General features: G+C 37.7%; 1 protein-coding gene across 1 annotated transcript; it reads left to right on the forward strand.

The window, feature by feature from the left end:
• Positions 1-6688: 6688 nt before the first annotated feature.
• tppp3 (tubulin polymerization-promoting protein family member 3) lies at positions 6689-25413 on the forward strand. Its single transcript, XM_049471353.1, has 4 exons — positions 6689-6855; positions 17627-17824; positions 17932-18085; positions 23086-25413. Exons 2-4 carry the CDS (start codon positions 17637-17639, stop codon positions 23275-23277), a joined length of 534 nt encoding a protein of 177 aa, XP_049327310.1. The 5' UTR covers positions 6689-6855; positions 17627-17636; the 3' UTR covers positions 23278-25413.
• The last annotated feature ends 1068 nt before the right edge of the window (positions 25414-26481 follow it).

A 26481-nucleotide genomic window follows, 5' to 3' on the forward strand; every position in this document is an offset into this window, starting at 1 on the left:
ATATGATGCATTATACGTCATTTATAATGCATTGTGAATGCAGAATTCATTAGAATTCAAAGGTTACCTGCAATTCAATCCACTTATATTGTCTGGTTGTAAAAAACAAAAGAAGAAGAAGAAGAAGAAGGCCAACAGTGATTGGTTCCTAAAGGAGGAGGACAACATCGCAGCTGTAAGCGACATCTCCTCATACATCCGTACGCCTGCAGCTAATCCCACACCAACAATGCAGGATATTAGATCATCTGAGGACGATCCCAGCATGTGTGCTAGTGTCAGTGATCGTGTTCATAGCACTGGAGGACAGTAAGTATGGATCGTATGTGTTTTTTTTTTTGTGCTGAATGAAAGCGATGGCTCTCGTCAAGCTGCAAGGCAATCCAAACCCCAGCTAAGAAATAAACGACACCGACCTCCAAGCAGTATGTAAAACTCATTTATGTGGATATGAATTCAGCTTCTGTCCTTTCAGTCTCTCTCCATCTATCTCAATTTCACTCACTCCCTCCACCTTCCTCCCAAACACTCACACACACAGAGACACACACACACACTGCAGTCTTTTGAAGTGGTGTGTGGTTTGGTGTCTCGTATCAGGATGTCTCGGCCCACAGTAATGCGAGCAGGTCTGGGAAGTGGATTAAGAACGATCATGCTATTAGCTACTTCTGTACAATGGCAACAAAACAAACAGAGACACATCGGATAGTCATCTGTTAGCCTGTGTGTACGTGCATTCAGCCTGTGTGAACTTACACACCAACACACACAATCCAAAAGTCAGTATCTCAGAAAATTAGGATATTATATAAGACCAATTGGCAGTGTAGGCAGTGTGCCAAGTCCTGCTGGAAAATGAAATCCGCATCTCCATAAAAGTTGTCAGCAGAGGGAAGCACACTGCCAAAAGTACCAATTGATCTTATATAATATTCTAATTTTCTGAGACACTGACTTTTGGAATTTAATTGTCTGTATAATAATCATCAACAGCAAAATAAATAAACACTTATGATAGAATAAATCAATTGCTGAAATAAAGTAACTTTTAAATAATATTCAAATATATATATATACTGTATTTTTCGGGCTATAAGGCGCACTTAAAATACTTATTTTTTCCCAAAAATCGTCATTGTGCCTTATAATGCAGTGCGCCTTGTGTATGGATTTTGCTTGTGTTTACTGACCTCGATTTTTATGTGGTACACGGCGCTCTGTTGTGCAGAATTCCTCACCCACGCCAGAAAAAGATCCCCCTCTTGGGCTAGCACGCGGTTACCTTTGACTGCCGTACTGCCTCTCGGCTGTGGCTCAGGGTAGCTAGTTTCCACTGTAGCTCCGTGGCCAGAACAAGGTGCCGGTAAACTTTCCTTTCCACCCGTTCTGGGGTAATAGCACAAACTGTTTCTTTTTAGCGCCCACTTCTAAGTAAAGTTAACCTCTTAACACGCGCTGGCCCACCGGTGGGCCAGAAATATTTAATATTTCATAACTGGCTGTGTTTCTGAATAGTTATGAACAGTTACAGGTTCAATATAGACATCCAATATACCATTTTAAAGCTTAGAATCTCTGCTTTTGAGCTATTTAGCCTATTTAGCGGAATATCCTTTCAGAAAATAAACATTTAGGGCGAAATATGCCTTGGTTATGATTTTAATAATTCATAACTCTCATATTTGCGTTTATCGTTCGTCCATATTTCATCGAATGCGGTCATGTCATACACCATTCGAACCGTCTGGCTCTCCGGATTCCAGAACTGTGCTTTTACTGTAGGATGTATGTTTCATGAATTAGAGCTGCGTCAGAGCGCATGTTTCCAGTAATAAAAGGCTCTCCTTTTGTCCTGGGGTAACCTCCGGTCACTGCCGCCACCCCCCGAACACACACCCGCGCTCAGCCACAGGTCCTACCTTCAAAACGCGTCCAGACTAAAGAGAATCCATCAATCCAGTCTCCTGTAATCCACAGTTATATCCAAACAGCGCTGGAAATCACTTCATCCAGAAATGAAACTTATCCAATCTTTATCTCTGTTTTAAAACCGTTTTATTCACCGAATTCGGCACAACACGCTATTATAGTCAGCAGCCTCGCAGAGTAATGCGGTACTTGCTGTGCTTCAACATAATATTATGGTCTGTCGGAGCGTTGCGGCTACCGTTGTCAGGAGCGTCGCGGAGTAATACGTACTTGCTGTGCTTCAACATAATATTATGGTCTGTCGGAGCGTTGCGGCTACCGTTGTCAGGAGCGTCGCGGAGTAATACGTACTTGCTGTGCTTCAACATAATATTATGGTCTGTCGGAGCGTTGCGGCTACCGTTGTCAGGAGCGTCGCGGAGTAATACGTACTTGCTGTGCTTGTTGATTTATTGCTCAGAGATGTTGTTATTTTTCACAGATATTGTGAAGGATTTATTGCTCAGAGTTATTGTTACTGATATAAATAAAGTTTCATTTAGTGCGCCTTATAATCCAGTGCGCCTTGTGTATGGACTAACACTAAAAATAGACCGTTCACTCATCGTGCGCCTTATAATACGGTGCGCCTTATAGTCCGAAAAATACGGTAGTTTGGCAGCTTTCATTATTAAAGGTATTAACTACAGTTGGCCTAAAGAAGGTTTAAAGTCCTGAATAATTTATTAATATAAGGTGTGGGGTATGTTGTTTGTGAGATAGGACATTCGCCTGCTGTTTTTTTGGCTCAGTTTTTTGTTCCAGAGAAAAATTGCAACACTTCAGCAAATGTCTTTCCAGCTGTTACATCTGTTTATTAAAAACCTAAACTGAATTCTTCAGCTAAGAGGATTGTATCAAATACAAAAAAAAAAAACTAGCAAATACCCTCAGGTGGCACTGCAATAAAAACAGGCTGTACTGTTTCTGTACTGCTACAGATCACTAATACAGATCCATGGACAAATTTAAAATAAACTGAAGCAAAAATAAAAAAATATATATTTTTTTTTATTAATTTAACTAACCTGGAGTCAGGCAATATTGGGATATCTATTTTGCAACCAATTAGTTTTAGGGGTGGGAATCAAAGGCATTTCATGATATGATATTATTATCACAATACTGTGATTCTGCGATAATCTATAATAAAAAGACAATTTTCCTATTTAAGTAAATACCAGTAATTATTAATTTATTGGTGTCAGAGTTTTACAGAATTTATTTAACAACCAATATTCTTCACCACAGGTTTATTAACCCTATTCACTTGATTAGTGTCACTATGTGGAGTAATGAATGAGTCAAATTGAGGAACGAGTCTTAGGGAGTAAGGAGTGCCAATGTTTTTAAATGTTTTTAAAACGTTTATTCAGCTCTATTCAAAAAAGGTGTGGTTATTGTAAAAGGGCTGGTTATGGGCGGGACCAATAACAGACCGCCAGCTCCGCTCCGCTCTGCTCTGCAGCCTGTGACCTCGAGGCAGCCCTCAGGGGCGGGGTTATTCAAATGAGTAGGCTGCTCTCCACAGTCTTTCTCCCTCCTCTGGTCTCTACTGCGCAGACTCGGGTTTCAGGATCGCCAACATGGCGAAAGATTTTGGCTTCATTTTCATTAAATGAATGGGAACGGCGACACAGCTTTTTACAGTCTGGTGTATATCAATATGATAAAGTACTACCGATACAAAATTATATCAATATATCAATGTATTGTCCCACTCCTAGTCAGTATTGTTTTTTTTTCTGGTTTCTGTTAAAAGTATAACTAGTATAACTTACTTTTACTCTAATGAATGAAGGGCAGTGAGGAAGGCTGAACAGATCTGTTCAGGGCAGGAAGAAGGATGGGGGGAAGAAGGCGAAAGAGAAACATTATGAGAGGAGGGGAAGGCGAGAGGCAGAGGGCAGGAGAGGAAATCAGTGAAGCTGCGTGAAATCCAGGATTTGTTTAAAGTATCGAGGGCCATTAACTGGTGGGAACGGCTCCAGCTTCGAAGCAGAGATAATTAAAAATATATTTCTGGATGACATCACGCAGCGCTAGATCATATTTGGCTCCGGGCTGGACTGAAGTCTCGTGACTCGTCTGTTTATTCATCCTGTACGGACAGAACGGATCTGGGGAGAGGGGGCAACTCTGGAAAATGTAATGCCACTGCTGCAGACAGTGTCCACTGAGTCCAGAGTCAGAGTTAGTATGCTCAAAATATAGTCCAAACACTTGGTTTCCCTATCCAATAAAATATATATATATATATATATATATATATATATATATATAAGTGCTTATATAGTGGATATTTAAATGTAAATCAAATAATGAATGTAATTTTTTTGTAAAAATGCAATTATATATATATTTTAGTGGTGTTAATTAAAACACTAATATAAACTTGTATGTTTGAGGGGAGATACATAGGGCGCTTGAATAAAGAATGCATGAAAAAATTGATGTTTCTATCTTGGCCGTAGGAAATACAGGTGCGCCACTGACTGATTAAAACCCTGACAGCAGTCAACAGTCGCAAATCCTATTTTTAGCCATACATGAATGCTGTGCTTGTAACACACATAAATAAATGTGCTGCATTGCAAAAATCAAGCTTTTACATCAACAATAAACAGATTAAAGCCAGAGAGCGATGAATACTGTTTCCTAAATCTTCAAAACACTCTTGGAAACTGGAGAAAACTGCTACAGGAAGACGTCTGGCTGACCCACATAAAATATATATTATAAGTGTTTATATAGTGGATATTTAAATGTAAATAAAAGAATGAATGTAAGAAATGTAAAATGCAATTATATTTATATTAGTGGTGTTAATTAAAACACTAATATAAACTTGTATGTTTGAGGTGCTTGAATAAAGAATGCATGACAAATTTGATAAAGATTTTGTTTTTTTACTATGTTATAAAATTCCCAGCTTGGTTGTAAGGATTTCTGAATTAGCACCTAATTTGCTGAGTATAAAAGGCTGTTTTCACACCTATATTTGGTTTCTATAATCCGGATCAGTTAATGAATTTGTTTATTTGGAGTGTTTCTCCCTCTGTTTGATTTGGTTTTACACAGGCATAAACCTATACGCACCGAAATGTGCACCAATAACCAAGCACCACCAGCACATTCTCTTCTCTGATTGGTCAGAGCTGTCTGATGCAGGATCAAGGAAGTAATTATAGCGAGATTCTGTGTTCCAGCATGTATATATATATATCTGTGAAGTGTGAAGCTGAAAATTAGCCACTGCACTTTTAAACACAGTGTTTTCAGTGGGACGTGCAGTGCAGATAAACGCTGCACAAACCGTGCTCTTAGTGTGTAAACAGCATAATATATCAGATTAAACTGCACCTTATCAGCATCTTAGCTCAATTAAAAAGAAGTACATTTGAGAGCTGGGTCGGATAGAGACCAGATCACGTACTCACCACAAGCAGAGTTTATAAATAAATCTGTACTGATGGGCGTGGTGGTCTGAAAGTGAGTTGTGTTCAGGTAAATTTCTGCTGTGTTTCTATCTTGGTGGTGGGAAATACAGGTGCACCACTGACTGATTAAAACCCTGACAACAGTCAACAGTCAGTCGAAAATCCTATTTTTAGCCATGCACAAACGCTGAGCTCGTTGCATAAAAAAATGCACTGCAGAGCAAAAATCAAGCTTTTACATTAACAATAAACAGAATGAAGCCAGAAAACGATGAATACTGTTTCCTAAATCTTCAAAAGACTCTTGGAAACTGGAGAAAACTGCTACAGGAAGACATCTGGCTGACCCACATGGCAACAGTTTTAGCCTTTAGCTTTTAGCTCAGTTTAACCTGATTGAACTAAGTCTCAGTTTGAGCAGTGAAGAGAAGACTTAGACTTAGAGTTAGAGTCTGACAGCTGGAGAACTACAGTAATAAAGTTATTGCTAAGATAAAGAGAAAATAAAAAGGCAGCTTGTCTTAGCACATACATACCTACAGTTTCTGAATCCGTTTCTATGTTTTGCTATTTTTGTTTAAGTAAAATGAAAATTGTTGTTTTATTCTATAAACCACGGACAACATTTCTCCCAAATTCCCCCCAAAAAATGTAATTTAAAGCATTTATTTGCAGAAAATATAAATGGCTGAAATAACAAAAAAAGATGCAGAGCTTTCAGACCTCAAATAATGCAAAGAAAACAAGTTCATATTCATAAAGTTTCAGGAGTTCAATATTTGGTGGAATAATCCTGGTTTTTAATCACAGTTTTCATGCATCTTGGCATCATGTTCTCCTCCACCAGTCTTACACACTGCTTTTGGATAACTTTATGCCACTCCTGATGCAAAAAATATATGTATATTCACTGTATGCACACGCATATTGGAGTACATACCTCATACCTTAGTCACATACATGCCTATAGACACACACACACACACACACACACACACACTTAAACACAGTGTGTAAACTACTGTACCCCGTTCGACCACCGTCTCTAGTCATGCTTAAGAATCTATTTCAACCCAACTGATAAATGACCCTGGTCACTCTAGCTCAAGAAGTCTCTCTCTCTCTCTCTCTTTCTCTCTCTCTTTTTATCGCCCTCCCTTGATGTTAAACAGGATGTCTCTATGGATACAGGCATAAACATATGATAACAAGCCCTCAGCCCTTTAAAGCTCAATTGAGAAGAGAGTAACAGGACAGAGCGAGAGAGAGAGAGAGAGAGAGAGAGAGAGCAGCAGGTGGTGCATGAGGCCGGAGCACTGTATATATAGGGCTTTTTTTGCGAGTGTGAGGGTGGTTGGTGGGTGCATGTGTGTATGAGTGTGTAAGTGTGTGTGTGTGTGTGTGTGTGCGGAGTAGCCGTGCAGTAAGGAGCAGGGTGGCACAGGTAAGAACAAACTAATTATAACACACACATGCACATACACACCTGCACAAACACCTGTACACACACACACAGTGCTGCAGCATACCTTCACACACTCCACTCTTCTTAGTTCTGCATGGCTCACTCTTTTGAAATTTTGTTTTAGTATTTTAGCAAATCCAGGAATTGCTAGCTTGATAAATGCTGTTTTTGACTGTAAAACACTGTGAAAACTAGTAATTCTTACATGTGAAATGTTACAACGGTAATATTTCATATTAATACCATGCAAAATGCTGTTTTTGACTCTAAAACACTGTACAAATCAATATATGTCACACACAAAATTATACAGTGATAATAGTCCATATGAATATCTTGCAAAATGCTGTTTTTGAATGTAAAACACTGTTCAAATCAGTACATTTAACATGCAAAATGATATAAATATAATATTCCATATTAATTCAGCCTTAATGCTGTTTTTGACTGTAAAACATTGGTCAAATCAATAAATTCAACATGCAAAATGATACAAATAAAATATATCATATTAATACTATGCAAAATGCTGTTTGTCAAAGTCAAAGTGGTTTTTATTGTCATTTCAGCTATATACAGAGTACACAGTGAAACGAAACAACGTTCCTCCAGGGACCATGGTGCACATAAACACAGTGTAGACAGAACAATAGTGCAACAGTACAAAAGTGCAGACAGACAATACAACACAATACAGACAAAGAATAATAAATAACAAGACAGTGTGCAAATTATGCAGTGTGCAAAAAGTGTGCAAAAAAGACCAGTGAGGTAGTAATTACCTCTATTACACAGTGTGCAATAGAGTAAAACACTGTAAAACACTGTGCAAATCAGTATATTTCACATGCAAAATTATAGAATTTTTTATAGAAATGTAATTATAGAAATGTAATATTTCACATTAATTCCATGTAAAATTCTGTTTCTGAATGTAAAACACTGTGCAAATCAGTAAATTCAAGATGCAAAATTATACAAATATAATATTCCATATTAATTCCATGCTAAATGCTATATTTTGAATGTAAAACACTGTGCAAACCAGTAGATTTCACATGGGAAATGATACAATGTAACATTCCATAATAATACTATGCTAAATAAACATTTTTCAAAATTATATATTTGTTCTGGAAAAAATAAAAATCACTGCCTGCCTCCGTACTCGTGGCTGATAGTGTGGATATCATGGGTGTTCCTTCTCTGATATTACACTCTTAAACAGGCATCATGTCTAGACAGAATAATGATAAAGATTTATTACACTGTAAAATAAATTACAGAACCATTTCCTTTATGCAAACTTATATCATATTACACTGTAATATAAATTACAAAATCAGTTCCTTATTTTTTGTTTTATACAAACTTCATGCATGCACACTCTTTAATGTAGACTATTATACTGGAATATTGACTACGGAAAACAATTTCCATATTCGGCTCTACACAAATTTAACCATACAGATGATTTCAGGTAGCCTATTACGCTGTAATACAAATTACGGAACCGTTTCCATATTCAGCACTTTATAGTAACTTTATGCATGCAGACTCTTTGACGTAGCCTATTACACTGTAATAGAAATTACGGAACCATTTCCGTATTCAGCACTTTATGCAAACTTTATGCATGCAAACTTTTTGATGTAGACTATTACACTGTAATAGAAATTACGGAACCATTTTCGTATTCAGCACTTTATGCAAACTTTATGCATGCAAACTTTTTGATGTAGCTTATTACACTGTAATAGAAATTATGGAACCATTTCCGTATTCAGCACTTTATGCAAACTTTATGCATGCAGACTCTTTGACGTATTTTCGTATTTAGCACTTTATGCATGCAGACTTTTTGATGTAACCTATTAGACTGTAATATAAATAACGGAACCATTTCTGTATTTAGCACTTTATGCATGCAGACATTTTGATGTAGCCTTTTACACTGTAACATAAATTACAGAACCATTAATATAAATTACGGAAGCATTTCCATATTCAGCACTTTCTGCAAACTTTATGCATGCAGACTCTTTGACGTAGCCCATTACACTGTAATAGAAATTACGGAACCATTTTCGTATTCAGCACTTTATGCATGCAAACTTTTTGATGTAGCTTATTACACTGTAATAGAAATTATGGAACCATTTCCGTATTCAGCACTTTATGCAAACTTTATGCATGCAGACTCTTTGACGTATTTTCGTATTTAGCACTTTATGCGTGCAAACTTTTTGATGTAGCCTATTACACTGTAATAGAAATTATGGAATAATTTCCGTATTTAGCACTTTATGCATTCAGACTCTTCAGTGTAGCCTATTACACAGTAATAGAAATTACGGAACCATTTTCGTATTAATAACTTTTTGATGTAGCTTATTACACTGTAATATAAATCAAGGAACCATTTCTGTATTTAGCACTTTATGCATGCAAACTTTTTGATGTAGCCTTTTACACTGTAACATAAATTACGGAAGCATTTCCATATTCAGCACTTTCTGCAAACTTTGTGCATGCAGAAACTTTGATGTAGTCTATTACATTGTAAAATAAATTAAGGAACAATTTTAGTATTCAGCACTTTATGCCTAGTACTAAACTGTAATATGTAAATTACGAAACTGTTCCCTATTCAGTGCTTTCAGCAAACTTCATGCATGCAGACTCTTTATGCATGCAGATTTAAGTAAAAGCACATTTAGACCTATTAAAGCATTGCATGCATTACAGATCTCATACTAAAATTGCAGTTCTTTAAATTTAAATCACTGTCTACTGATTGAGAGAGGCCTCTGTTTGGCCAAACACTTCAATACTATAACCTGCTATCAATATCAACAAACCCGAGGCTGTCTTATAAATACAAGGTGATGTTTCCCAGGAGCCGCCGAATGCCAGCAGTGATGTCATGACTGTAATAGGGAATGACAAACGTGGAGCGCTGAAGTAGATGAGCTCGTAATTAAGTGTAATTATATCGCCCGCAATAGGCTGGCACGGTGCCCAGCTCAGTGAGCTCATGCAGTGAAATGATAGGGAGTGGGGGATCGTTATCAGAGAGTTCAGATCGGTCAAGTCGCGTCCCAGAAGGTTCTCAAATTGCAGGAAAATTAGTCAAACAATAACAAAAAAAAAGAGTTAAATGAATCAAAACCATGAATGTACCCAGAAGGAAGTGTCAGATTGCAATGCTATTTGTGAAGAACATACAAGGAACAAGATTTAGACTGATTTGTGTAAAGGTCTAAGGCATAGAGAGGTTCCTAATGGTGTCCGGTGATAATCCAGGCCTTGCAGCTTGAAGTTTCTTAAAGGGGCACTAAACCCCCTGATTTTTGCTGACTTCATACTCAGCTTATATTTGGAAAAGGCTAAAAAATGTGAGGGGGAGTTTGGGAGAAGCACTGGGTGATGTATGGGTTTAGAGGTAGGGCAGAAGGAAGAGAGAGCTGATTGGCTGAGCTTAAGCGATGAAACGCAGATAGTTGGACGTTGTCAGCAGGGGGCCAGTATTATTGATTGACTGATCTACATATTGTAACATAATGTGCCTGTGCACCAAAGTACACGAACACATCATCCACGCCTATAGCACAGTTGAACCTGTGAGGGCGCTGCAGAGGTGGAAATTACCACAATAAAAGTGTTTTATGTAAATATATGTGAGCTACATGGGTTGGATTATTACAGGACACCATTAGGAACCGCTACAACTTCATACAGAGACAGAGACTAGCATATTTCATTATACGTGTATTACATACTACGCCTGTATGTGCAGCTTAAAATTTATTGCCCATATCAGTCTAATAAAAAGTCCACCCTCTTTGACTAGGTCTAACAACAGAGCGATCTATATTCTGATTGGCTCAATGAGAGTACATTATAATATACAGCCGATGGATTGGTAAGCGTGAGATATACCATATGTGGCGTGTGAGCGTGTGAACTCGCTGAGGAGCGTGTGTCACACACTCAAAGCGTGAGACTTGAGAACACTGATATATATTTTTAATGTATTGTTCTAGAAATGTTACGTTGTCTACCTTTTGAGTATAATTGCAATCTAACACTTCCTTTTAAGTGCAACTTCCTACATTGTACATGTAAATGATCACTGAAGTCATCCAGACTATGAAGGAACACATACAGAATCATGTAGTAACTTAAAGAGTTTCTGAGGCTAATCCTGTGCAACAGAGAGAACTTTCCTGGAACAGTCCTGATGAGTGCCAGTTTCATCATAACATTTTTGACGGTCTTTGCGGTGACTGCACTTGAGAATACTTTCTTTAAATTCTATACATTTTTCAGACTGACTGACCTTCATTTCTTAAAGTATTTTTTTTCTTTACTTATTTTAGTTGAGTAGTTCTTGCAATAATCTGGATTAGAACATTACTCAAATATAATACTATAACTCTACCTCTTCACAATTTTACAACTGATGCTCTCAAACACATTAAGAGGCAAAAAAAATCAAGTTCAATTCAATTAACTCTTGATGAGTTCAGCACAGCTGTTAACTTAAAGCCTGAATTCCGGGTGACTCTATCTCATACAGCTGACTGAGAAAATCCAGCCAATATGTGCAAAGCTGTCTAATATAAGCAATAAATGCTAGTTTAAATTATGTTTAATATAAAAATAATAAAAAAAAATTGAATACACTGAATTTAAGGCGTCTCCAAGCATTTTACTTATACTGTACTCTACTCTGCTTATAGCAGCCACAGTAGCAATGCTACACTATGCTATGCTTTGCTTATGTAAAGATGTGTGTGTGTGGTTTGTGTGTGTGTGTGTGGTTTGTGTGTGTGTGTGTGTGTAAGTGTGTTTGTGTAGATAGGGGTGTGTTTCCCAGGTTTATGTAACGGTTTCCATGGCCACTTCCTGAAGCTGGACAAGCAGTGTTAGAGTTAGAGTGAGGGAATCTCTTGAGGGAAGTGGACGGTGTGTGAAAGTGTGTGTGTGTGTGTGTAAATGTGTGAGGTTCGGGGTGAGGTTCAACACACAATGATGTCTTTATTCCACTGCCTGGCTCATGTCTTCTTGAACACACACACACACACATACACACGTGTTTTGAACACACACACACACACATATGGCAGTGGTCAATTACACAACCATGTAAAGCCAACATGTTAAATGGGCTATATGTAAAGTATAGCAAGGTCTAGCATTAATAGGCGTCTAATAATAGGTGTAATGCTGTAATAAGCGCGTGTGTGTAAGTGTGTGTGTGTGTCGCTAGTGCTAAAAACAAACTACAGATGCTTTCAGAAGCTGCGAGCTGAAGTTGAGCCAAGCCCACCCACCGTCATTGTCCTCTCATCAGCTCCGTTCAGAGCCCTCCCCTGCCAAACCTCTGACATCTATCTGAAAGATTCCACAATAACACACTCCTCCAGCAGGATCATCACACTCATCTTTCTTCTACAGCTCTGTAAATTATATAAACTATGTTTATCTTTATTATTTTAAAAGCTTATCATCATTAATTATGTTGTTATGTTCCAAGTGACAGACTTTCATCATGGGAATAGACTCTTAATAATAGTTATATGAGATTTTAACCCAGACGTATAGCATATTAAAAACACAGCCCATGATGCATTATGATGACAATTCATAATGCATAATAACCGCTATTTTTTATGGATTTTTATTGGAATATTGTAGAATTCTAGAAATGTAGTAGAAAATTAGAAACTAGAATATTGGAATTAGAAACCAAATTAAATAGCAATGTGCATTCAACATTTAATACAGATAGAAATCCAATGACTTAAACCACTTTAGTAGGTGATCTAAGACACATTTAGAGCCCTATTTTAGTGATCTATAGTGCACCAGACAATTGCGCACCACGCAGATGGATTAAAGGGTGTGCATCTTTGGTATCTTGAAGGCTTAAAAATAAGGCTTAAAATTCGAAAAAGGCATGAACTAATTCTCTTAATTAATCATGGGTGTGTTCTGGGCGTAACGTGAATTAAACCAATAATTGTTCCAGTTGTCATTTCCTTTAAGAGCCAGGTGAGCTCTGACTTTGGCGTATTCATATCTTAACAGTGCGGTACTGTTGTGCGTCTCAACACAAAAAGGGAAATTGTGTATTCAGCAAGCAGCTCATTTAAGAAAACAGCAATGTTATTTTATTCTTTATTCTGTTTATTCTTAATGAAAAAGCTGGATCTGTGTCTATATGTGTGTAATGAGGTAGGACTTGCCAGCTGACTGTTGAGTGTTGTCAGGGTTTTAATCAGTCAGTGGAGCTCCTGTATTTTCCATCATATTCTGCATATTCTGTTCTACATGGTAGTTGTGGATGGAAGGTGGCTCATGGGTGGAGATGAATTGTCTAAAGTGTTTGTAATCGTAGACACTGCACTTTGAGTGTATGTTTCATCAATACTGATTAAGACAAATGACTTCTAATGTTTCTAATGTTGATGTCAGGAATAGAGCTGAAGCTAAAATAGATATGAGCACTACTCTACTGTTGATATCATTCCACTAACTCCACTGTCGCAGCCGTGCTGACAGCTAGTTGGCGGCATGTATATAGGGGTACCTACCTAAATGAGGCAATGTTCCTTATTTATATATATATATATATATATATATATATATATATATATATATGCTCACTACTATATCCTTTGAAGTTAAGGGTATTGAAAAGGAGTTTACTACTCTGCTGTCCAGGAATGGCCTTTTCCTGGAGTTTTGATAGCATTTAGTGGTATAAGCATTATTCAGTTCAGGATTCTGGATTTACCTCATCCCCAAACTAACCAAAACTACCTGGATGGAGCACCATAATTCCAGAGAACACATTCAGTTCTGGCATTGGACATAAGACTAACAGGTGCATCATGATCTGCTCCAGTCTAGACAAAATAGGCTCTTTAAAACAACTTCAGATATATTTATATATAGTGTATAGTAAAATAAAGTGTGTATATCAGGGTTCTTGCACTATTTTAAAAGTCAAATTTTATGCCTTTTTTAGACCGCAATAAATATAATTTAAGTCCCAAACATGTAGTCATATTTTCTTTGGTAGTAAAATAATTTGTTGTTTTGGAAATCAAAACTTAGCATAGCTAACTCGCCGCTAACGTTACTATGTTAGCTAGCTCTCCGCTAACCTTAGTGCTCTTCCCCCGGTAATGTATCTAACTCGCCGCTAACATTACTATGTTAGCTAGCTCTCTGCTAACCTTAGTTCTCTCCCCAGTAATGTAGCAAGATAACTCGCTGCTAATGTTAGTATGTTAGTTAGCTCGCTGGTAACGTAAGCTAACTCACTGCTAAAGTGAGCATGTGCTTTCCCACCGGAATTAAACGCACAATATGAATATTTAAGTAAATTTAAGACCCAGATTTTAATTTAAGACATTTTCAGATTTTTTAAGGACCCTGTATATGCATGAAAAAGAGAGAAAAGAAAAGGGAAAAGAAGAGAGAGAGAGAGAGAGAGATGGAGACAATCCAAGACACATCCAAGAAGCTCTTTATCAGCTGAAACCCTTCATTAGAGTGTCTCTCCTGTCAGCAGTGTATAAACAGTATTTCAGTTTAATCTCTGTGTTCGCTCCTGCCACTCCACACTCCACTTATGTGTTACTTTTGGCCCAGATTTCACTGCTCTTTTATAGGGACGCACCGATGTTGAAATTCTGGGCTGATGCCAATATCTGCTATTAAACACACATATACATATGCATAATGAAAAACAAGTATTTCAATTTTTGTCAATTTTTAGGTTACTACATAATTTGAACATTCAAACTGCCCCTTACACTTTGCCAAAATTTCTTGATGAACGGACCAATAGAAATACTTCAAAATGACCTGAAATAAACTCTTTTTACATTGACTTCCATTGAAAGTTTAGAAGTTTGTTTGTTTTTTTCTGTAAAGTTGCTTTTTTGGTTTTTCATTGGACAGCCACAAAATGCATATACAGTTGTGGTCAAAAGTTTGCATACACTTGTAAAAAAACATAATGTTATGGCTGTCTTGAGTTTTCAATAAGTTCTACAACTCTTATTTTTCTGTGATAGAGTGATCGGAACACATACATGTTTGTCACAAAAAACAGTCATAAAATTTGGTTCTTTCATAAATTTATTATGGGTCTGCTGAAAATGTCACCAAATCTGCTGGGTCAAAAATATACATACAGCAACAAAATTTGTCAATTTTGGTGATGTAGCGAGTTGTGTCAATCAAATTAGCTTCATGTCATGGCCTCTTCACTTCTTGTAAGTGATTCTGATTGACTACAGCTGTTGACTTCTCATGAGCCCATTTAAATAGGGCTCATTTGACCCAGTGATTAGACTCAGCTACAAAAGCTACAATGGGAAAGTCAAAGGAACTCAGTGTGGATCTGAAAAAGCGAATTATTGACTTGAACAAGTCAGGGAAGTCACTTGGAGCCATTTCAAAGCAGCTACAGGTCCCAAGAGCAACTGTGCAGACAATTATACGCAAGTATAAAGTGCATGGAACAGTTGTGTCACTGCCACGATCAGGAAGAAAAAGCAAGCTATCACATGCTGCCGAGAGGAGATTGGTCAGGATGGTCAAGAGTCAACCAAGAATCACCAAGAAGCAGGTCTGCAAGGATTTGGAAGCTGATGGAACACAGGTGTCAGTCTCCACAGTCAAGCGTGTTTTACATCGCCATGGACTGAGAGGCTGCCGTGCAAGAAAGAAGCCCTTGCTCCAGAAAAGGCACCTTAAGACTCGGCTGAAGTTTGCTGCTGATCACATGGACAAAGATAAAACCTTCTGGAGGAAAGTTCTCTGGTCAGACGAAACAAAAATTGAGCTGTTTGGCCACAACACCCAGCAATATGTTTGGAGGAGAAAAGGTGAGGCCTTTAATCCCAGGAACACCATGCCTACTGTCAAGCATGGTGGTGGTAGTATTATGCTCTGGGGATGTTTTGCTGCCAGTGGAACTGGTTCTTTGCAGAAAGTAAATGGGATAATGAAGAAGGAGGATTACCTCCAAATTCTGCAGGAAAACCTAAAACCATCAGCCCGAAGGTTGGGTCTTGGGCGCAGTTGGGTGTTCCAACAAGACAATGACCCAAAACACACATCAAAAGTGGTAAAGGAATGGCTAAACCGGGCTAGAATTAAGGTTTTAGAATGGCCTACCCAAAGTCCTGACTTAAACCCAATTGAGAACATGTGGACAGTGCTAAAGAAACGGGTTCATGCAAGAAAACCATCACATTTAGCTGAACTGCACCAATTCTGTCAAGAAGAGTGGTCAAACATTCGACCTGAAGCTTGCCAGGAGCTTGTGGATGGCTACCAAAAGCGCCTAGTTGCCGTGAAAATGGCCAAGGGACATGTAACCAAATACTAATGTTGCTGTATGTATATTTTTGACCCAGCAGATTTGGTGACATTTTCAGCAGACCCATAATAAATTTATGAAAGAACCAAATTTTATGACTGTTTTTTGTGACAAACATGTATGTGTTCCGATCACTCTATCACAGAAAAATAAGAGTTGTAGAACTTATTGAAAACTCAAGACAGCCATAACATTATGTTTTTTTACAAGTGTATGTAAACTTTTGACCACAACTGTAGCTAACTGGTCCTTACATAGACTGTCATAAATAACAGGTTAAATAAAACTCTATCTATCTAACTAATAAAAATAAAGAAAAAATTGCCTTAATCAATTGATTTTAAAGTAGCATATCCTGTATTAGCCAATGGCAGTAGCTAGGCCAGCATTGCTTGGTCCTTGTATTTTTTATTTCTTCTAGCTATTTGGGATGAGTAGGACCTAAGTAAAAACAAAAAAACTTGTCTTTGTACAGAAAGGTGTTTAATATATATATATATATATATATATATATATATATATATATATATATATATATATATATATATATATATACTCATATGGGGACAGTAGTTTGTTTCAACATTTAACTATCCTTGCCATTTGGGATCAAAACATCTACTGGCTATAGAAACATTTGTCTGGGATTCTTGCCATCTTGTAGTGTTGTGGTGTAATTTTTTTTTGTACCGTCTGGACAGCCAGAAACCACACTAAATCCACATTTGTAGATGGTTTGAAATGCAATTACATTCTGATGCGTCTGAGTCTGGATGATCTGGCAGATCAAATCAGATTTAAATTAGTCTTTTGTTTCAAATGCAATGCAATGGACCAGAAAACCCTGCTCCAAGACAGCCACAGAGTCCGTAAAAAAATTATCTGGTGCATTCTAAAATTGGCAAGTTACACTATGTATTGCTGAAAGTACCAGCTTGCCTGCATTGCTTTTGGTGATGTGAGGCTTGGATGGAGCTGATCTTCCATAGAAAACCATTCCATGAAGCTCTAAACATCTAAGCTCTACTGTTCTTGATCTAATCTAAAGCTATCTAAAGTTTGGAGGTCTGTAGGGATGGACTGACAGAGTGAGTTGCTTTAGTTCTCAGTTGCTTCCACTGTGTTATATTATCACTGACAGTTGGCTGTGGAATGTTTAGTAGTGAGTAGTGAAATTTCACGACTGAACTTGTTGCTGCACAGGTGCTGCTTCCACATGTTCCACAGTCTTGACATGAATCATCATGGTATTTTTTTTTGTACATTGTGCCACCTTTTCTTAGGGTACTAACTGCTGGAGACCTGACTCTACTGACTACTACTATTCTTATTTCTGTGCAGCGTAACAAAGATGGCGGAGAGCACTGACATGGACGAGCTGCTCAGCACCTTCAAGAAGTTTGCTATCCATGGCGACACCAAAGCCACAGGGAAGGAGATGAACGGGAAAAACTGGGCGAAGCTCTGTAAAGACTGCAAAGTCATCGATGGCAAAAACATCACAGGCACCGACGTGGATATCGTCTTCACTAAAGTCAAGTGAGTTAATGTTGTATAAGCTATTTGTGTTTCCTATGTTAATAAATTAACTTTGATTAATAATTGATTCATAATAATAATAAATAATCTCTTTTACATTTATTTAGAGGAAAGTCATCTCGGGTCATCACTTATGAAGAGTTCCAGAAGGCACTAGAGGATCTGGCTCCAAAGAGGTTTAAAGGTCAAAGCAAAGACGAGGCGTTGCAGTCCATCCACAAGCTGATTGAGGGCAAAGAGCCCACCAACGTTGGTGTAACGGTAAGAATCAGAAGGTTTCTTCAAATGCATACACAAAGCCATTAATGTATAAACAGCTTAATTGCTAAATTGTGGCCCAATTGTGCCCAAAGTGTCAATATATTTTGTGGCCACCATTATTTTACAGCATCTTCTTAACTCTTTTGGGCATGGAGTTCACTGGAGCTTCACAGGTTGCCAATAGAATCCTCTACCACTCGTCCATGATTACATCACAAAGCTGGTGGATGTTAGAGACATTGCACTTATCCACTTTCTGTTTGAGGATGCCCCATAGATGCTCAATAGGGCTTAGGTCTATCTAAGTTTCGTATCTTCATGGTTGTCCCATAAAAAACATATAATCTCGCTTTTGTGACATACTGTAAAATGGCCTTCAGCCAATTAAAGTGATTCTTTCATCTTTGGATGTGTTTCAAGTGATCAGATAATGTATCTGCCAACATCTGATGTAAAGTTGATGTGGTATCAAGGTCAATGTGAGTAACTAACCTCTGGCGCTCTACTTGGACCCCCGAACCCCTGTCCTTCTGGATTTGATGTGGTCACTGCTTGTGGCATTATTAGAAATGCAACGGAGATGTTGAAATCCAATTGAAGTGTCTAGAATGTCCAGACTGAGACAAATCTGGTTGCAATCACGTCTCAAACTACCTTCAAAAGTGGATTTTATGTTATTTCTGTCTGTCCAGACAATCAAAAATCAATCTTGATACAAAATTTGGGGGGCATTGAGCAGTCCAGTGGTCTAAAGCGCTGATCAGAAGATCGCTGGTTTGAATCCCGGTCATGCAGCTTGCCATCAGCTGCCAGAGCCCTGAGAGTGCACAGTTGGCCTTGCTCTCTCTTTCCACTCATCACTCCTAGGGTGATGTAGATCAGCACAAGGCGTCTGTGAGCTGATGTATCAGAACCAAGTCACTACGCTTTCCTCCGAGGAGTTCAGAAAGGAGTCCAATTGTCTGACTTTACTTGTGTCGGAGGAGGCGTGTGCTAGTCTTCACCCTCTTTGTGTTGTGGCACCTGTGACGGGGATATACAGCTGAGTAGCAGCTATATGGGTGGGACAGTTGGCAAAATTGGTGAAAATGGGAAAAATTAGAAATAAAATGTATAAATAAATAAAAAAATTGGGCTGGCATCTGGACATAGCCTTATTGTGTTTATTCTGCTGAGATTTTCTCAGATTTGTGTCCAAATTCTTTGGACCAATTGCAAAGGTTCTTAGAATGTTTGCTTCCCTTCAGCACTTGTGCCTATTTCCATTTAGAGTAAAATTAAGTGTGTAAGGAAGTAGCTTGCTAAATTAGGTAGAAGCTAACCAGCCACACCCACAAGGGACAAATTTGGGGTGTTGTGAATGACTTGTGTGAACACAGGGTTAGTGTTTTTTCCTAAATATACTTCCAACACTCCTACATCAAAAGTAACTAATCAACACACTTTTTTGTCTAAGAATCATTCTGTATATTGGAGCAAGGAAAGCACCAATGACAACTCAAGCTGAGTAATGCTACTCTAGGACCAGCTCTGCAAGCTTTTGTCTTCCTCTGCAGGCCTCATACTAGCTTCTTGTCATGGGTTTCAGACCATTTGAACATAAGTGTGCCAAAACCATGAGCATAAACCATGTAAACGATGGTCTATAATAAACAGGTCTGAGAAAAAGATGGTTTAGAAAAGGATTTACTGAAATGACTGAGGCCAGACCTCCCCTCTCCACAGAGGATCAGGGGGATTATTATTGTTCTGTACTCTGCTCCCTTTCTTCACAACAGCTACTTACCGCTTGAGCCACAGGAACCTCACATGACATCATCCATATTATTACAGCTGTGTCTCGACTAGTGGCTAACTATTGTTGTTACAGAAATCTGTACTGGAAGTGGTCCAGGGCAGCCGAATGAGATAATCCTATTGAGAAGTGGCCATGAAAGAGAACCCTTCTAAATTGAGTTAGAAATAAGATGTTCTGGGGGCTCTGGGTGGCTCAGCAGACCAAAAAGACCCCTTGAAAGATTGGAGTAACGCTTTTTTTAGAGTAATGCTGCTTTGCCATCAGCAGCTGGAGCCCGAGAGAGCACAATTGCCCTTTTTTACTCTGGTTGGGCTGCTGGTTGATGTATCAGAGCTGGGAATCTTGCGCTTTCCTCCAAAAACATTGGTGGCAGTTTGAAAGGTGCCATGCCCTTGAATGGCATCTGATTGGAGAAGTTATACACACTTTTACACACACACATACCTACCATGACAATTTAGAGTATCCAATTCCTCATGGTTAGAGTATTATGTACAATTTACCTGCTCTCCATGTTTTTAGACTGTCGGAAGAAACCACACAGATAGGGACTTGAACCAAAGACCCCAGCGCTTGGAGGTGAACGTGCTACCAACAAGCCTCCATGCCGCCCAAATAGCCAATCCATGGTGCAGTAGTGCTGCTGGTGTTTTTAAACACTGTTCACTTCTACCTAGAGCTGCTCCACCTTGTAGATGTAAAGCCAGAGATAAAAGCTCATCTTTTTTTCATGGGTCATTGGTCTAGTCCTTTCCACACAGATAGGGACTTGAACCAAAGACCCCAGTGCTGGGAGGCAAATGTGTTACCAATAAGCCACCATGCCACCCAAATAGCCAATCCATGGTGTAGCAGTGCTGCTGGAGTTTTTAAACACTGAGTCCACTGTTTGTCCACTCCTACCTAGAGAAGCTCATCTTTTTTTGTCATTGGTCTAGTCCTAGTTCGTTGGTCATTGGTCTAGTCCTTTCCACACCAATAAAGACTTGAACCAAAAACCCTAATGCCTAAAGGCGAACATGCTACCAGTAAGCCTCCATGCAAACAAATAGCCAATTCATGGTGCAGCAGTGCTGCTGGAGTTTTTAAACACTGTGTCCACTTCTACCTAGAGCTGCTCCGCCTTGTAGATGCAAAGTCAGAGATAGAAGCTCATATTTTTTCTAGATCTTGTCTAGTCCTTTCTCAGTGGTCATAGGATGCTGCTCACTCTTTTCAGTGGTTTAAGAACTCCAGCAGCACTGCTGTGTCTGATCCACTACATGTCCCAGCACAACACACACTACTAACACATAACCACCATTATGCCATCCAGTGTCACTGCAATACTCTTTGGTGCTCCTGTGGTGATCCTGACCATTGAAGATAACAGAGTGAGGGAGGATAATAATAAAGTATGCAGAGAAACATGTTACAGGACTACAGTCTGGATTTATTATAGAACTACGAAGTGTTCCTATATGCACATTAAAGCTGAAAAAAGGCAGAATTTGCATACTATTCATCAACACCAGAGGATGACATAATTCCCCCAGCTGTGTGTACAAAGTGATGAGCGAGTGAACTGTCACCTGTATTGTCCTGTAGTTTAAACAGTAAGAGTTCAAGAATAGTTCTTTTATCTGTGGTATGCCTTCTTGGCCCACATTTGGCATTTACTTATTTCACACACCTGGTATTGCTCGGGCAGGCCGCGCCATAAAACACACTCTGTTAGTCCAGAGGAAAAAATGCCTCTGAAGCTGCCAATCATTTAGCCTGTTATACTTGGCTTTGTCGTGGCTTTGTCATTAATCAAGGTTACACAATGTTGCTCTAACCCCGAATGTAGTGAGTCAGCCAAGACATGTTTGGTGCCTCAGGTTGGCATGTTTGGTTTTGCACTGGAGCTAGGCTAAAGTAGCTAACGTGAGTGGCTAACATGGCTACCATAACTTGGCAGGAATATGAAGGATTTTGATTTGCCTGTTTGATTTACCAAATCTTGGACTTCCAGATCTCATCTTGACTTCCACAGTTCCCCTGAACTGCCATAGCTTAATATATGTTAAAATGCATAGGCTATGTTTACAACATAATCCCAATCCTTACAGCCTACCTTAATGACACGTAGTTCCATTCTAGATCTCATTCTAGAACTCTTTAACAAAACTTTCTGGGTCTTAGTTGAACTACCCATACAGGCTCCACATGGACATGTTATCTGGATATATAACAGTTGGCTGTATAGCAACCATATTAAATATATTAAATTATATTATATAATTATGCCACCAAATTTGACCTGCCCCTGTCTAATACACAGATTTTGATCCTGATTTGGTCCCAAATGAACTCTGGATTAGTTCACTTGTGGTGAGAACATGATCCAGTCTCAATCCGACCCATCTATTAAATATACCCCTTTTTAATTAAGCTAAACTGCCGAAAAAAAGCAAGTTTAATCTGATATATTAGTCAGAAAATATACTGCTATGAGCAAATGCTGTCTCTGCTGCTCCATACTGTTTACATACTAAGAGCACAATATGTGCAGCGTTCACTGCTTACATCTGTACTGCACATGTTTAAAGGCGCAGCGGCAATTTTTTAGCGTTCTGTGTTAAAGCAGCTTCACATTGCACAGAATCGTCTACCTATATTTACTTTCTTACTCCCGCCCCAGACAGCTCTGTCCAATCAGAGGAGACGATGTGCTCGCGAGGTTTATTGGTGCATTTAGGTTTATGCCGGTGTGAAGTGTGAAACAAACTTATCAATTGATCTGGACCATAGAAACCAACTACAGGTGTGAAAAAAAGGTATTTTTTTACTCAGCCAATTAAGTTCTAATTCAGAAATCCTAATTCACAACCAAGCTGAGATGTTTACAATAAAGTAAAAAAAGTTTTCCTTTATCTAATTTATCTTGCGTTCTTTATTCCAGCGCCCCACGTCCAGAGCTTTATTTTATACATATAAACATACAAGTATATACTAGTATTTTAATTGACACCATTAATATAAATATAATTATTGCCTTTAACATTTCTTCCATTATTTTTTTAATTGACATTGAATATCCACTAAAAACAAAAATTGCATCTTAAGAAGAACAAGTGTGATTATCACAGAATATTGATGTTGATTAATCTGATAAAAATATTTAATCACCACTAATACATATCTGACCAAACCTCAATTTCCATTACTTGTTTTCTAGAAAGTGGCGAAGACTGCAGCGATGGACAGACTAACAGACACTTCCAAATACACGGGCTCCCACAAGGAGCGCTTCGACGAGAGCGGGAAGGGTAAAGGGAAGAGTGGACGGGAGGAGATCGTGGAGAACACGGGCTACGTAGCTGCCTACAAGCACGCGGGGACTTACGACGAGAAGTCCAAGGCCAAGTAAAAGCGTCCAGCGGAGCGTGAGAGGAACGCAGGGCTCCCTTCCCATCAGCACTTAGATCTGGACCAAAGCCCAAGCTCTGCTCTGTCCCCTGAAGCTCGGTGGAAGCCTGTGAATGACGGGAAGTTATGTAAGGGTTGTCTCTGCGGACACAGGATGCCGTCATACAGACGCGCTGATGTTCGAGTGCTTTTATTATTAGTGTAAATAAGATGTTTCTGCAGACTAAGTCCAGGTCATCGAGGATAAAACCATCACTCAGCGACCGATGACAGTTTTAAACACCATCCAAAACTAATTTCAGGTCAGATCTAATTCAGTGTTTCCTAGATTACAGTGCCACACCTTCAGTTTCCATCGTGTTGAGGTCAGCAAAGTGGGCAGGACACAAAGAGCTGTCTGCTAAATTGGTCATGCACTAATTATAACACTGTCCATCGCTGCCAGAGCTGAGGCCTAAACTGGAGCATGAGTTCATGTGCATTTGTTTATTCTTTTATAGCCTTATATGGTCAATAAATGTTAGGTTACTATAACAGATCAAACTGAGACTGAAAGAAATTATCAAATTAGCAGGTTTCATAAAATTGATGGATTATGTCATTCCTTATTTTTTATTTTTTACAAGATTTAAGTTAGTAAGATATACAGTACAGGCAAAAAGTCTGGACACACCTTCTTATTCAATGCGTTTTCTTTATTTTCATGATTATTTACATTGTAGATTCTCACTGAAGGCATCAAAACTATGAATGAACACATGTGGAGTTTTATGTACTTAACAAAAAATGAGCTGTCCTCTACAGTCACCGGACCTGAACCCAATCCAGATGGTTTAGGGTGAGCTGGAGCACAGAGTGAAGAAGGCAAAGGAGCAACAAGTGCTGCTAAACACCTCTGGGAACTCCTTCCTTCAAGACTGTTGGAAAACCATTTCAGGTGGCCACCTCTTGAAGCTCATTGAGAGAATGATGCCAAGAGTGTGCAAAGCAGTAATCAGAGCAAAGGGTGGCTATTTTGAAGAAACTAGAATATATATATATATATATATATATATATATATATATATATATATATGTTTTTTAGTTATTTCACCTTTTTTTGTTAAGTACATAAAACTCCACATGTGTTCATTCATAGTTTTGATGCCTTCAGTGAGAATCTACAATGTAAATAGTCATGAAAATAAAGAAAACACATTGAAAAAGAGAAGGTGTGTCCAAACTTTTGGCCTGTACTGTATATATATATATATATATATATATATATATATATATATATATATATATATATATATATATATATATATATATCTTTTATATTGAGTGAACCTTAAAAGAAAAATGGGCCAATTGTTAAAATTAAGTTAATATTTAAATTTGGATTTAAAGATTAAAAAAAGATTTAATTTTAAATATCCTATATTCCTATTTAAATATCCTGTAAACATATAAATTATGTTTACATTGATGCATTTGAACACATGGGCTTAGTTTGCAGAAATGTGCCAAAAACAGAATAATAATAATAATAATAATAATAAAAATTTATTTCCAAGACTTGTGAAGTCAGAACAAAAAAAGCACTAGAGAGAACGGACTTCATTTAACCAGCTACCAGCCAAACGTCTGAATACTACCTGTTTACAGAGCAATGCTTTAATGTGTTCATTAAAAAAAATACAATCTGCCAGTGGAACCTTTAAACCATAAAGCTTGATCCTAATGTTGTGTACAGAGTGCTTAAGCTGAGCTCCAGTAAGTGCATATCTGAACTTTAAATGTACTGTAAATACTGAAAAACCAAAAATACAAAAAAAAGAGACACAAGGAGATACAAAGAAACAGCTCTTCTTCACTCTTTTTCTTTATCTCCTAACTGCAATACTTCCATTACTATGCAAAAAATATATGTTTCATGTTTTTTTTTGTTTTTGTTTTTTTCTCATTTGTTGTTTAAATGTCTGTCATCTTTACTTTTTACTGAGTTCAGAATATTCATACACAGATTTTTTTTTGGATTGCGATTTTCTGTTGAGTGTCTTTTCTCTTTTTTCTCATGTGTAATGTCTGTGCGTTGCCAGAACTGGAATATGAGTGCATTTACAGTACATGAAGTTGTATAAAGTTTGTAAAATGATGTGTGTGGGTGTTTTATTTCGGGTGATTTTATTATGGGATATTAATTTCCATATGTTTTAATGCCTCTTCAAGAAGATGAATAGTGTAAAAATGTATTGCCCTGATGTTCTGTTACGAATTAATACCAAAATATGATGTTTTTATACTTTTATATAAAATGTATATTTAAGTAAGTTTTTTTTTAGAAGTACAGTAGCAGTCAAAAGTTTGGACACACCTTTTCTTCTCATTTAATGTGTTTTCGACATTAAAGCTATACAGGAACACATCAATCAATCAATCAATCAATCAATCAATCAATTAGTTGGTAATATATTGAGGGTTACCCTCATTTTCAATGTAGCTGAGCATTTACGACAAAAAAATACATTTAAATTTAAAATAAAATCAAGTATTTAATCAGGTGAGCTAAAATAAGAAACTTCATAAGCATTTCATAAGCTTTAGGAAAACAAGCAAACAATATGAGATTCATTAAGAAGAAATTAAAAATAAATTCAGAATAAAAGGATAAGTGGAGAGGCTAAAATGTAAAGCAATAAAATAAAGAGATACATCATTTTAATAATAAAATATCTCAAATAAAAAAGAAATAAAAGGATAAAATAAATTAAATAAAAAGGTAAAAAGCCAAAAGTAAAACAAGGAAAACAATAAGAAGCACAGATTAAATATTTTATCAAAGATGCAGCAAGTTAAACCATAATCTCAGTATTATATTATTATATATGAAAACACATTTTTTGGCATTTGAGCTTTGGCATTTACCAAACTGTGAAATTAGTCTGTGGAGTCTATACAGATAAAAAAAGAGCATAGTACACAGAGAAACCAACTTTCTGCAGAGTCCGTCGCTTTCTATTTGTGTCAGTTGCTGTAATTTGAAAAAAAATATATATATATTTGTAAAGTAGAAATAATAATGTCACCCTCTCAAATGTCAACTTTACAGCCTCCTTAACTCCTTGACACAGTACACAGCAGGATTTGCCAGAAGGTTTTGTCTGAGGGAGGGATCTGTACCTACAGTCTGACTGGCAAGTCAGCAGATGATGGAGATATAAGT

Source organism: Astyanax mexicanus, chromosome 23 (assembly GCF_023375975.1).
Source record: "Astyanax mexicanus isolate ESR-SI-001 chromosome 23, AstMex3_surface, whole genome shotgun sequence".
Lineage (NCBI taxonomy): Eukaryota > Metazoa > Chordata > Actinopteri > Characiformes > Acestrorhamphidae > Astyanax > Astyanax mexicanus.